General features: G+C 44.3%; 1 protein-coding gene across 1 annotated transcript; it reads left to right on the top strand.

Annotated features, from left to right (window-relative positions):
* The first annotated feature begins 2,009 nt into the window (after positions 1-2,009).
* Positions 2,010-2,962, top strand: TMEM158 (transmembrane protein 158). Its single transcript, XM_060248101.1, has one exon. It carries the CDS (start codon positions 2,096-2,098, stop codon positions 2,960-2,962), a length of 867 nt encoding a protein of 288 aa, XP_060104084.1. The 5' UTR covers positions 2,010-2,095.
* The last annotated feature ends 11,093 nt before the right edge of the window (positions 2,963-14,055 follow it).

Raw genomic sequence — 14,055 nt, forward strand, 5'->3', positions numbered from 1 at the left:
ATGATAAAAACAATTTAATAAAGAGCAGTAACTTACAAACAATAAATAACACAATACAGTTAAGAGCCTCTTCTTGAGCCTCACCTCTATGTCCCCAGCTGCAGAAGTATGGTGGATGGGAAGCAAAGACAGGGCTTTTTCAGTGGTGGTGCTTTACCTTTGTCATGCTCCCCCTAGAGGCTCACCTGGCACCTACTTTACTTTCTTTTAGGCTCCAGGTCAAAACATTTCTTTTAACCCAGGCTTGTAACAGGAAAAGTGTTTTATGGTTTTCTCACCTGAAGCCTGATTTATTAAATATTATTTTAGACTCTTCCAGTTTTTTACCTGCTTTTATGCCCTGGCACTTTTAATTGGCTTGACTGGGTGTTGTTTTTTATAGCCTTGTTTTTTCAATTGATCTTTTAAAATTTATTCTCCTGGGCTGGCTGTTGTATTGACTGATTGTATTGACCAATTTTATTGTGTGGTTTGTCCTATGGAACAGTTTTATTGTATGGATTGGCTTTGTTTGATTGTGAGCTACTTCAAGCCGGTCTGGAGAAGCAGCATAACATTTCTGAAATACATTAAAAAACCTGGACGATGTCATTAGAGAACAATAAAATGAAAAACAGTATAATACATCCAATAAATGGACATCATAGTACATTCAATAAACAATGTTATATGATGGGAAAGAAAACTGTCTCAAATTTTCACAGATCATTAAAACTAACAATCCTGTTCTTTAGATAAAAAGTTCCCTCTTGCATCATTCTGTTTTGCCACTACCCTACTCCATGAAAACTGTGAAGAACCTGGGAGCACTTTAGAGACCAACAAGATTCTTGGGGAGTAGAGTAACCTAGGGGTCCCTAACCTTTTTGAGCCTGTGAGTACCTTTGTTATTCTGGTATGACTGTCACAAAATAGCCACTGGAGGTTGAGCCAGCCACCAAATTACTGCCCCAGTTTTCCTTGAGCCACACCAAAAAGATCCTTGTGTTCTTCTGGTAGCAGCTGCTGCCAATGTAGCATTTTTTTAAAAAATCTACATAGCCCATCAAGTGTCCCGTGGCCAATATTCCTGCCTGGCCCCGCCTGCTTTCTAAAAATACTCAAAAGATGAGCGCTAGTTAAGGTCTTGGCAGACCCCATGGTACTCAGAGCCACCATCTTGGGGAGCCCTGGTGTAAGCGTCCCATAATCAAAGCACTCTTGGTCAGACTGTCGAGTTGAAATGGAGATTTCTCTCACTCTCACTTTTCTCAAAGGCGGAGGGGATTATTTATAAAGCATGCAAAGTGACTGGGAGTTGTACAAATGTGGAAAACAAGACCGGCCTTGCCTGCAAGCGTTACAGTCCTAACGCCTGAAGAAAAAGTGCCTTTCCCTGAGCGTTCCAATCTATAGGCAGCCGCGGCAGCCATGTGGCCGTGCATTAAAAAGCAGAGAAGGGAAGTCCAGGGCTGCTTAGACTGGAAAGGAGCGCGGAGTCGAAGAGACGGTCCCTGCCAAACAGAGCGGGCATTGGCGACGCCAGAGAGAGAGCGAGAGAGAGCGCGAGCCCCCTCTCTCCCTGCCTCCTTTCCCGCCTTCCTGCACAGGCGCCAGGCAAGTAGCCCTCGGGAGGGGAAGCGGCGAGCCTGAGCCCGCTTCGTCTGCGAAAGGAGAAGGGGGGGCGTCACTGGGGGGGGAGACCCTTCGGCATGACGAAAGAAGGGAACTCCTTCTTGGCGAGGGAGCGAAAGGGAATCCTGTGGCAGGCGACTGGGAGAGAAGGGAAGGGCGGCAGCGGCGGCCTCGCTCTCTTCGCAGACGACGGACTTCGCCTTGGGCGAGTCAAGGGCGGCTGAGGCGGGGTGGGCGGCTCGAGGCACAGTTGAGGCGCGGGGAGGAGAGGAAGGTGAGAGCGCAGCTGCTGGCGGCGGCGGCGCCCCTCCTGGCACGCGCGTCCACACGCGCACACACCCGCCCGCCCTCGCTTCGTCTTCCTCGCCTGCGTCCCTCGACGGCTGCAGCCTCGCCTCCCCCCCGCCCAATGGCAGCTGCCGGTCGGCGCGCCATGCCGGCTCCCGCACCTCTCGGCCGGGCGATCCACTAAGTCCATGCCATGCTCTGGCCGCTGCTGCCGGCGCTGCTGGCGGCGTTCGCGCCCTCCTTGCCCTGCTGCTGCCAAGGCTGGCCTTCCCCCTCGGGGCCAGCCGCGAAGGAGCCGCCGCCGCCGCCCAGCCTCAACTCTTCCTCCCCGCCCTTGGCAGGGGCCGGCCCTCGGGCTCCAAGCGGCATGCCGCCGCCGGCCGTTCCCTCGCCCGGGCCGCCCCGCCTGGCGCCTCAGCAGCAGCAGCAGCAACCCCGCGAGGAGCCGGCGTGCAACATCAGCGTGCAGCGGCAGATGCTGAGCTCGCTGCTGGTGCGCTGGAGCCCGCTGGGCTTCCAGTGCGACCTCGTGCTCTTCTCCACCAGCAGCGGGCCGGGCGGGCGCGCCTTTTTCTCGGCCGCCTTCCACCGCGTGGGCCCGCCGCCGCTCCTCATCGAACACGTCGGGCTGGCGGCCGGCGGCGTCCAGCAGGACCTGCGCCTCTGCGTGGGCTGCAGCTGGGCGCGGGGCAGGCGCGTGGGCCGCCTCCGCCCGGGGGCCTCCTCGGCCGCCTTCTTCGCCTCTTCGTCGTCGTCCCTGCCCGAGCCCGGGCAGCCGTGGCAGCAGGGCGAGCGGCTCCAGTTCTGCTGCCTGGATTTCAGCCTGGAGGAGCTCAAGGGGGACCCCGGCTGGAGGATGAACCGCAAGCCCATCGAGTCCACTTTGGTGGCCTGCTTCATGACTCTGGTCATCATCGTGTGGAGCGTGGCCGCCCTCATCTGGCCGGTGCCCATCATCGCCGGCTTCTTGCCCAACGGCATGGAGCAGCGCAGAAGCGCCGCCGCAGCCGCCGCCGCCTCCGGGAGCGCATCTGGAGGAACAGCTGCTCTGGCCAAATAACGCTCCTGAGCCCCCGCGGTATCGGTGGGCTTGGGGGCACTAGAAAGGGGAAACCAAACCCTTAGTTTCCTTCTTTGTTTTGGGGTGTGTGTCTGGGGGGGGGGGATAATGTTTAAAGGAATATATTTTGTAGATGACTTTAAAGCCATTTCCCCCCCTGGGGATGAATGCAGAAAGACTGGCGGATTTTATAGCCTGAATGTTTCTTGGCAGTGCATCTCTTGGGCGGGGGAATATGCCCTCCCACAACCTAACATGAAAAGGAAATTTGTAGATATTTCTTATGTTCTCAAAATCCATATCTTTCAAAAAAAAAAAAAAGACCAAAACCTGTGTATTTGCTTTATAGATATTTTTAAAAACTCTTAATGTCACTGTTTTAGTTGACTCGGCACACAGAGATCCATATCCTGGGCAGTAGTTGTAAGAGCACTTATTTGTATAGTACACTTTTGTCTAAATATTGCTAAAAGAGAAAACTTTTTTGAGGCTGGAGTTAAATTTGCTAACACGGTAGATATATCTATATCTATACATTATATATTGTTAATGAAGAATCTGAACTTTAATTACTCTTCTACATTGTATGTGTGTTTTTTATTGGAGATAAGGTTGTGATTATTACAAGTCTGTTGGGTTATGAATACAAAGATTGTCTTCATTGGAGCATTTAGACGTTACTTGGTCTGTTAATCTTAAAGTGGTTTTGTATGAGTTAGCAGATCTTTCAAATGTCTACACAGCAAACCAAGGCTTCATCCCTACATCGCTGGACATTGTGCTGCTGTGGAGCTGTAGCAATCCAGGAGATGAACAACTGCAACAGCACAGGGGCCCTCACTGAGGAGGCCTTCCCTGGTGCCTGCCAGCTGTTTTTTGGAAGTGAGCTCTTGACTGGCCCTTGGAGATTTGATCAGCTGTGACAATTTAAAATAATATTGTTTGGGCAGCAGCTGTCACTTCAGTATTATTCCAAGAGAACTCATAATTCTAACAGAATCAGGGTGAGTTTTCATTTTTATAGATCTGCACCGGTCTGTGGCTGACTCTTGGTAACAAGAATATGCTCTGCTAAGAGCTCAGTCCTAAATATTTTCACTTTGAAGAATGATAAGGAAGCCTTACTGGGGATTAAGGCTACTGCACTGAATGGACTGATTTATTTAGAAAATTTGTTCACTGCTTCTCCAGAACTGAATAAAACAATACCAACAGGTAAAATACTTCCAAATAAATGGAAGTTAAGAAAATGAGCTTTTTTGTTTGTTTCATCAACAATTCACTGAAATCTATTATTGAAACAGGTTTTATAGGCTTGATTGTACTAGCTCAGGTTCTGCAAGGAAAGTTTTAAATACATCTACCATTATACTGTTGCAATTGAAGTTATTCAAGAAGAAAGTAAAATGAAGAAATGTCACTTATAGAAATGAATTATATATATATTTTATTGCTTTTATGAATCCCCTGATCCCCACAATTGTGGGGCTCTTGGCAATGTACAGCATTATAAAAACAGTAAAACTATAAAATCAATATCAGGACATATAATAATGTTAATTTAAAATCAAGGTGAAATTAAGTTAAAAAGATTTAGCAGACATGTATTTTAGGAGTTTTCTATAGGCTTTATTCAGATAATGTAGAAAATATGGACATGTTATATTGCTAGATTGCATCCTGATCCAGCAGGAGACATAAGCATCCTTCCTCGCATATAAGCATCTTTTTACATGTATTGTGAATGCAGATGTGCATCTGGATGCTTATCCCTAACTATATTGCAATGTTTATCCAAGCGCTGTTGAACTGGCTTGGTGCAATTGTTAATGAAGAAGGGTAAATTCATCTGGGTCCACCAGTTGTTACATATACCTAGTTGTCATGATTGGAGCTTTGGAGCCTTACCAAAAGGAATACCTGGGTAGCCTAATTCTTGATTACAGTCCCCCCTTTTAAAAGTATCTATGTTTCTCAAGATCGTAAGTGTGTAATCTTCATTCACCAACTTCTATCTTTCAGCAATTAGGCTTTTTTACATTCTGTCTTCAATAGTAGCAAATGTGCAGAAAGTAAAGTTTTTGCTGATTGTGCCTTCAACAATAACTGATTGATCAATGTACGATAATTAAACAAAAAATGGAAGCAGCTTAAGGGAATGTAGCATTTGGTTCTAACTGAATGTTAATCTTCTAATAGAAACTCCTCAGTGATGTCGAGATCCATAGGTAAAGATTTTGGTTGTAGTTCATCCAGTGAAGGCAAAACTTCATGTGGTTTCAATGATATAGGAATGCACCTTTGAAATCTCAGTGGAATATATTGTTTGTATTTCCGTTAACCTCATGGACAGGCTGATGTCTTTCTCCTATGCAGGTCTGAAACTCCATTGAATTTGGAGAGACCTAAATGTAAAGTTTAGGATTGAGGTGTAAAGCTGCGATCTTATGTATATTTACAAAGTAATTGACACTTCTGAGTAAACGTGTGGGGTCAGGCTGTGCATGTACATTAACCATGTCTTCTTGTGCCCTCTTTTATCAAGCATTTCTGACAACTGGTTTCTATTCCTGTTGGAAGGTGACTTGTGACTTGCTTATAATGAAGGCTTGTTCTTCTGAAATGTGGGTTCTAGGAGCAGATGAATTAGTTCCCAGACTCTCGCAATGGTGACTTTCACCGATATGCACTTCCTCACCAGTGTCAGTAAGGCACCCGACAGCCCCTTTTCAGAGTGATTTCCATGTCTACTTGAAGGTGATTTGTTTCCTTAAAATGCAGGCTTGTTTCCCTGAATTATGAACAGTTATATTAATGCAGTAGACTTCTAGAGTCTTGAACACAATATAGGGACATCCCCTGCATTTCAGTGGAGTTATGCTAAATTGCACCCAGCAATTTCAGCAGGGCCATAGAAATTCGTGGCACCGTCCACTCATTCACCATGGATGAGCTATGCAAAAAAGAAAAATGTGATATACTATCATTAAGATTATTGGAAATAATACAAAAAAGATGTGCTTAGAATCTCACCATTCCAAAAATTGCTTGGGTACATTCTGATGGTGAAATGTCATTATTAACCAACATTTTTCTTTTTAAAAGCCAAGCAAGATTCTTTGCATTGGAAATTAGCATAATGGAGGAACATATCTGAATACATGAAGCTACTTTGTACTGATTCAGACTGTTGGTCTGTGAAGGCCGGTATTATGTACTCAAATTGGCAGCAGCTTTCCAGGCTTTTAGGCTCTCGTTCACATCACTTAAAGCCTGTTATTTTTACCTAAAGACGCCAAGGATTCCACCTGGGACCTTCTGCATGCCTAGCATTTGCTCCACCATCAAACCACAGCCCCTCCCTATATAGGGGCTCATTCCAACATGGAGTCTTGTGAACTCTATCCTTGCAACTCTAATTCGTATGTAGAAAAAGATCATTTAGCTAGGGAGGCGGAAGGTAACTCTGCTGCTCACCCATTGCCATTAGGGCATATGCTCATTGCATACTTATAACTCAAAACTGGCCTGTGCTAGGCATAAGTGCAAGTGAATTGACTAAACAGATTTTTTTTAAAAAAATAATTGGTGAATCCACTTTAATGTCTATGGCATTACTTTCTCCCAAGTAGTGCTTGGTTAAAATTTCTGTTTAATTAGGTACTTACTGAAGCATGACTACCAGATACCTTGTCAGAGGATGCTTTCTTTTCTTGTGAAGTTGAATTTCTTCCTTCATGCAAAGCAAGGATTCCCTGGGAAAAGCAGTGCTTCAACACGTGGAGGGACCTCTTAGAGTCGCTAAGCAATGTGAAATCAAGAATTCAAAAGAATACTAAAGGAGGATAATAAGCAGATAGGAACAAGAATGACTCACTCTTTAGAAAGAAGAGTGATTGGGAGAAAAGAAGCAAAAAACTGGCAGGAATTTTTTGGGATGATTTTGAAAGCTCTTCATAAATCAGTGAAGCAAAACCTTCATTGCCAAGGAAAGAAAGAGAGATACAACTCGTTTAAATGGAAGGAACCAATTCAAATGTTATCTCCTCCAGATTTCAGCCAAAGTTCTGCACCAATCTGAAGTCTGGCAAATTGTATGAGTTTGGAGAAAACAAATTTTTCAAAACTCCATTTTATCTTCATAACAACCTTGCAAGGTAGGTAAGGCTGAGGGAGCAACTGGCCTAAGGTCAGTTTCATGGCAAAGGAAGGATTTGAACCTGGATCACTCAAATCCTAGTCTCACTTCCACTATATCCTGCTTTATGCAGTAGTGGACTTTTTTTGTCACTGCCTTCTGAGAATTGAGGCCTGCCATTTTGTTGTCTGTTTCCTCATCTATGCTCCACAGTACATAAAAAAGGTCTGCAATTTTTTTCTCTCATATTTAGTATGTCTAACTGTGGCTGGGGTTGGGGTTTTTTTGGTTGTCATTTGACTTTTTTGTATTGATAATGTTTTAATATGTATTTACAATGTTTGAAAACAGCCTGTGTAGTCTGGTTCTCCCTGCACTGGCAAACTGTCTTGAGCCACCATTTGATGGTGTGAAAGGTGGGGTTTAAAAATGTCAATAAATACATATAGATATGCTGAAGTACAAAATGCAGCTTGACTACTGAGAAGTAACCCTGAAGCAAGTGTGACTGCTTGGCAGATGTCAGGGGTAGATGAAGGAGCGAATATTATTTGCATATTTATACTCAATTTTTCTACCTAATGGAGATCCAAAATGCCTTTCAACGTTGTTCTCTCCTCCTCCATTTTATATGCACTACAACCAACCCTGTGAAATAGGTGAGGTTGAGAACGAGTGACTGGTCATCCATCAAGTTTCTGTGGCAGGGGTGGCCAAACTTGCTTAATGTAAGAGCCGCATAGAATAAATGTCAGAAGTTTGAGAGCCAAAGGACATGAGTGTCAGATGTTTGAGAGTTGCAAGGAAGGAAGCCAAATAGATGGGGAGAGAGGTGGAAACAAAACAATTTAAACTTTAAATGCATTCTCCAAGCCACTTGGAGAAGTGATTTAAAGAGACAAATGCCTTCTTCAGGCTGGCCAACAGGGTGGTGGGGCTTCAAGAGCCACACAATATGTGTGAAAGAGCCACAATCTGGCCACCTCTGTTCTGTGGCAAGACTGATGATTCAAACTTATGGAGGCCAGTGGAATGTAGTGGTTAAGAGTGGTAGTCTCTAATCTGGAGGACTGGGTTTGATTCCCACTCCACATGTAGCTGCTGGGTGACCCTGGGCCAGTCGCAGTCCTCAGAACTCTCAGCCCCACCTACCTCACAAGGTGTCACTTGTGGGGAAAGGAAGGGAAGCCAATCATAAGCTGCTTTGAGACTCCTTAGGGTAAAGAAAGTAACGGTAAAGATAGTCCCCTGTGCAAGCACCAGTCATTTCTGACTCTGGGGTGACACTTTCACAACGTTTTCACGGTAGACTTTTTACAGGGTGGTTTGCCATTGCCTTCCCCAGTCATCTACACTTTCCCCCCTTTTACCGACCTCTGAAGGATGGAAGGCTGAATCAACCTTGAGCCGGCTACCTGAATCCAGCTTCTACCAGGATCGAACTTGGGTCGTGAGCAGAGCTTAGGACTGCAGTACTGCAGCTTTATCACTCTGTGCTGCGGAGCTCCTAGGGTAAAGAAAAGCAGGGTATAAAAACCAACTCCTAGTCCAATATTCTATCATACCATGGTGGCAGTAGGACAGCTATCTCTATTTGGCACGTCCTTTCCTTCCAGCTTATTAAGGTTTGAATAGAGGCAAAAAAACTGGAGAAGGAGAATCATTATGTAGAAGGAAATTGACTGTCTCTGTTAGGGTAGTACTTCAGAGGGTCATTCATGAGTCACAGCCCCATTAAGGTAGACATTGCACACAGCAAAAGAGAACTACCTGCTCTGAAAGGCTCATGGACTGAAATGCCCTCGGATGCCAAAAAAAAAAAAGATTCAAATCCAAGGAAGTAAATCAGGTCCAGAGAAATATAGCAATGACCAGGCAAAACAAATATAACCAGTATCTGAAATCTCAAAAGAACAATGTAAGAAAAAAGTTATCCCCCCCCCCTTCCTTACACATAAATTCTTTGATGTTGCTACAGGTGATATTTTTCAGACGTCAAGCAGGAAGGTCTGAAATGACTGTACCCCTCCATGATGCTGCCTTGAAACATGCCACAACGCAAAGGCTGCATTCAGTTGTCAATATGAAGGGTTTTTTTTTTTATTTTGTAACAAATTCTGGTTAGTCCCAGATATACAAATCCCAGCTTCTGTGTCAAGTCAAAAGAACATTGAAAAGCCGTGCTGGATCACACTAGTGATCTATCTGGTCCAGCAATCTAGAAAGCACCGGGGCCAACTAGTTACTGTAGAAGGCCAACAACAAGGCATAGAGGCTGAGGCCTTCCCCTGTGATTGCCTCCTGGCACTGGGATTCATAGATCTGCCTCTTAATGCAGAGGTTTCCTTTAGTCACCATGGCTAGTGGCCACTGATAGACCTGTTCTCCATGAATTTGTCTCTTAAGCCATCTGTGCCAGTCAATGTTTCCTCTAAGCTACAGAGTCTTTGTGCACTACTGGCATTAAAGATCTGAGCTACTGCATAAATTAGTGTGCTCTGGGGTCATCCTTCCTGAGCTAAAACAAAAATGTGTGAGCTGGAGGCTAAAAATCTGTGAGCTAGCTCACAATAACTCAGCTTAGAGGGAACACTGATGCCAATTTGTCAGCTTCTCACTTCCTGACTGCCTTCTGGCCAGGAAGACATTTCCCCTATGCTGCTGTCTCAAATAACAGAACTTTAGCATGGCAGAGGCCTCAAGGTGGCAAGAAAGGGGAAAGCTAGTATGATGTGGTGGCTGGGTTGGGTCTACTTGTCCATTATCACCCCAGATTCAAATTTCCACTCATTGGATGATTCATTCTCTCCCTGTCCTTATCCTGCCTTAGAAGGTTGTTACAAGGATGCAGTGGAGGAAGACGGAGCCAGCTTGGTGTAGTGGTTAAGAGTGGCAGACTAATCTGGAGAACTAGGTTTGATTCCTCACTCCTCCACATGAAGCCAGTTTGGTGACCTTGGGTCAGTCACAATCGCAGCCCCAAAACCAAACTTAGCTCACCACAAAAAGAACTAGAGTTTCAGGCTGCTGGACAATCTTTGGATCTCCTGGCTATACTACACCCACTGCTATATGATAATTATAATTATTTATAATTTTAATTAGTGGAGGAAGACAAAACCACTACACCACTCTTGAGCCAGAGCTAGTTTGGTGTAGTGGATAAGTGTGCAGACTCTTATCTGGGAGAACCAGGTTTGATTCCCCACTCTTCCACTTGCACCTGGAAATGGCCTTGGGTCAGCCAGAGCTCTGGCAGAGGTTGTCCTTGAAAGGGCAGCTTTTGGGGGAGCTCTCTTAGCCCCACCCACCTCACAGGGTGTCTGTTGTGGGGGAGGAAGATAAAGGAGATTGTGAGCCACTCAGAAATTTGTAATGGAGGGTGGGATATAAATCCAATATCATCATCTTCTTGAAACTGCCTTATCTTTAGTCAGACTGTTGACACCTCAAGGTGAATATCGTCTACTCTGATTGGCAGTGGCTCTCCAGGAATTCCAGCTGAGGTCTTTCACATCACATAACTTGACCATTCTATGTTAGGGATTGAACTTGGGACCTTCTGTGTAAACAGCAGATGCTGTACCCCTAGCCATGGCTTGACCCCACTACAGTGAGCTTTTGGGAGGAAAAGCATGAGTCACAACTGGGATCGATACAGCTGTAGCAAAGTAGATGAAATGTGCACAGACTGTTCTGTTTGCCCCCTCATTCTGCAAAGGTGGCTCTAGTAACAAAAAGGCATACCGACTAGTATGAAATATCCATTTGTTGTAAATAAGTAAGTGAATGAATCAACACACATAAATATTAGACTGGCCGGTAAATGTGCCATAAGTCCAAAGTCATACAATAATCAGATACAACTGTTTAAAAAGATTGCAAATATACCCTTACAGACTGATCTGTTGCAGTTCTTTGGAAGCAAACCTCCTTGAGTCCAACAGAACATCATCCCAGTTTACTTGCAGAAGATTTGTGGTTTTAAGAATTTGGAATAGTTAGATATTTTCTCTGCCCACCCACCAAAATTTACAGAGATGTCGATTTGGGGTGCAGGGATAAATCTTCCATTTAGAGATTTAGGAATCAATAACAATAGCCGAATCAGGCTTAACCAACTGAGTGTGCTTAAGCTCCATTGAATTTTGATTCCTGGAATGGTGACAAATCCTCTCTATTAAAATGAAAATCCATTCTGCACTTGCTTGGTTTTTCCCCCTGTAGCTGAACAGGGAAAATATATCACTTCATCTGCTTTCTATGAGTTCAGTTGCACAGGAACTACACAACAACCTAGGACCACAAAAAGGGTTTTCAATATGCCTCCCCAAAAGAACTGCCTGCTCTATTACGTAGCTGGAGGCACAGCAGGTTATAGAACATGTGGCACCAAGGATTCAACAACTCAACCAGCCGCTATGTTAAAATTAAAACAGAACAAAGAACATAGATTTTTTTTTATATGATGGAACCCCAGACCCAACTTGTGGAATCCTTAATATATGAATTAGCTGCACATGAGTCAGTTTATACCCCCTTTCCTCTCCAATGGAGATCTTGAGTAGATTACATCCTTCTTTTCTCCTCCAGTTTATCCTCACAGTGACCCTGTGAGGTAGGTCAGTCAGGCAGAGAGGGTGTGACTGGCCTAAGGTCACCCAGCAAGCTTCCATAGCAAAGTGAGAGTCTGAACTTGGCTCTTCCAGATCCTAATCCAACGCCCTAATCACTGCACTACACACACTGCCTCCTATGAGATTTCTTTAGTACAAGTCCAGTCCTCTGCACTGCATAATGTGATGGCTTGTACAAGTAAAGACTAACAAGATTTATTACAGCACGAGTTTTTGTGAGTCAGAGCTCAAGTGAGCTCTGAGTCACAAAAGCTCGTGCTGGAATAAATTTTGTTAGTCTTTTAAAGTGCCAGTGGGCTTTTGTTTTATTTGTAACCATTGATGAACACGGCTTACCATGGACTTGTGCCAGTCAGGCCATGATGTCAAATCTGAGGCTGCCTTTGAAGGCAAGACAAAAACTAAAACTGGTTTTGGACGAAACCACAAGATTGCTGGTCAGCAGAGATTTGAGAGGGTGCTTTTAAGCGGTGCTTAAATCACTACGCTGATTGACAGCTTGTTTCTGGGCATACTTCAAAGTACCTTTAAAGCCCTGAACTGTCTGGAAACAAGGGGGGTTAGAGGCCGCCGACTTCAATATGAACTTGCCAGGCACTGAATCCATTCCATCCTCCTACTTATAGCCGAGCTTTCCTCTAAGGACTAGAACAGGGTGGTTTTCATAGACGATGTTATTCCATTTTTAAACTTCATAACCACCCTGTGATTTTACAAAAGAAAAAAACTGCAAGAAAGGACATTCATACAGAAATAGAAAGAAGCAAACACCCGAGACCTTGTTCAAACAATAATGATCCCAACAGTGATGAGAAGAAAAAAATTGTTAAATGATCAGAAAATCTCTTCCTTCCTTCCTTGTTCTTGTTTGCTTTCTTTAAAAAAAAAAAAAACCCTCATGCTTACATCTCTAGAAGGAAAATAGCTACTATTCTATTCCCAGTAAAGTTCCAAGCAGAGTCCCAGTTTTCAAAATCCACTGAAATCAACAGGCTTAGAACGTTGTAACTCTGCATAGGACTGCGGTGCTAGCAAATAAACAATTGCCAATCATGTCAACAGTTACCCACAATAATTGATTTTGCAAGGCTTCATTTTATTTCCAGTTAATTTCTATCTTTACTTTTCAGATGCTTTGGAGTTCAACACTCAAATGACATATTCCCCCCTTGATATTGGTGCTGTTAACCATCTCATCCTCAAACATGGACTCATTTGACACTGCCCCCTTCTAAGCTCATCTCAGCAACAGAACGTAGAGCACACATAAAGAAGATGCACAGGGAGTCCTGTACCAGTGTTACTCTTTCAACTGCTATGATTTAATTATTTAATTTGTACATTTTTATCGCACCCTGTCTCTAAAGAGCTTGGGGGTGGTGTACATATATATGAACATATGAAGCTGCCTTATACTGAATCAGACACTTGGTTCATCAGTATTGTCTTCTCAGACTGGCAGAGGCTCTCCAGGGTCTCAAGCTGAGGTTTTTCACACCTATTTGCCTGGACCCTTTTTTGGAGATGCCGGGGATTGCATCCATCTCCCATTCTCTGTCTCACTTTCACAACCGTCTTGTGAGGTAGGTTAGATTGAGAGGCAATGACCGGCCTTAAGTCACTCATCAAGCTTCGTGGCACAGTGGCAGATTGAACACCCAGATCCTCGTCTGACACTTTAACCACTGCACTCACCTGGCTCTCGTTTATCAGTTGCAATTCTTGCCTTGGGGTTGGACTAAACCCTCAGCGATTAGCAGAAGTTGCTTTCATGTAACCAGGCCTTGGATTCAGCAGCAGCTCACAGGAGCACAGCTCCTGAATCTTTCAGAGAGTTCCACCTCCTCCTTCCACCTTGTCCACTGAATAGTAGGTACAGCTGCATAACAATCCCTGGATGAGCTCCACCACCTTTTTTTCCCTACAAAACAACCTCTGCCTATAACCATGCATATGGCTGGGCTTCATCTGACCCAAACAGGAGTGTGTGACTTGACTGTTTCAAGTCTCTCTGTTCACTTAAGTGTTCATCAGTTCATCCAATCAGCCTAATGTTCAGTGACACATTTGACACATACACTTGGAAGTCTCCCATCATACCTAATCAGCGACGCTTTTAATGGCCTGTCTAATCTACGGAAAGTGGCATCTGCAAAGAGGCCGACACTTATCTTAAATGTCAAATTTGCAATGAGATTACCACCTGTGTATCAACAGATGCTGAGAATTAATGCAAGGGAGGAAACAAAAAAAATCCTCTAAGACAAAACTTTTTACAACCTTATATGTAAAGAATTAACTGAGCCATTTTTAAATGC

The sequence above is a fragment of the Heteronotia binoei genome, chromosome 10 (assembly GCF_032191835.1).
Source record: "Heteronotia binoei isolate CCM8104 ecotype False Entrance Well chromosome 10, APGP_CSIRO_Hbin_v1, whole genome shotgun sequence".
NCBI classification, from domain to species: domain Eukaryota; kingdom Metazoa; phylum Chordata; class Lepidosauria; order Squamata; family Gekkonidae; genus Heteronotia; species Heteronotia binoei.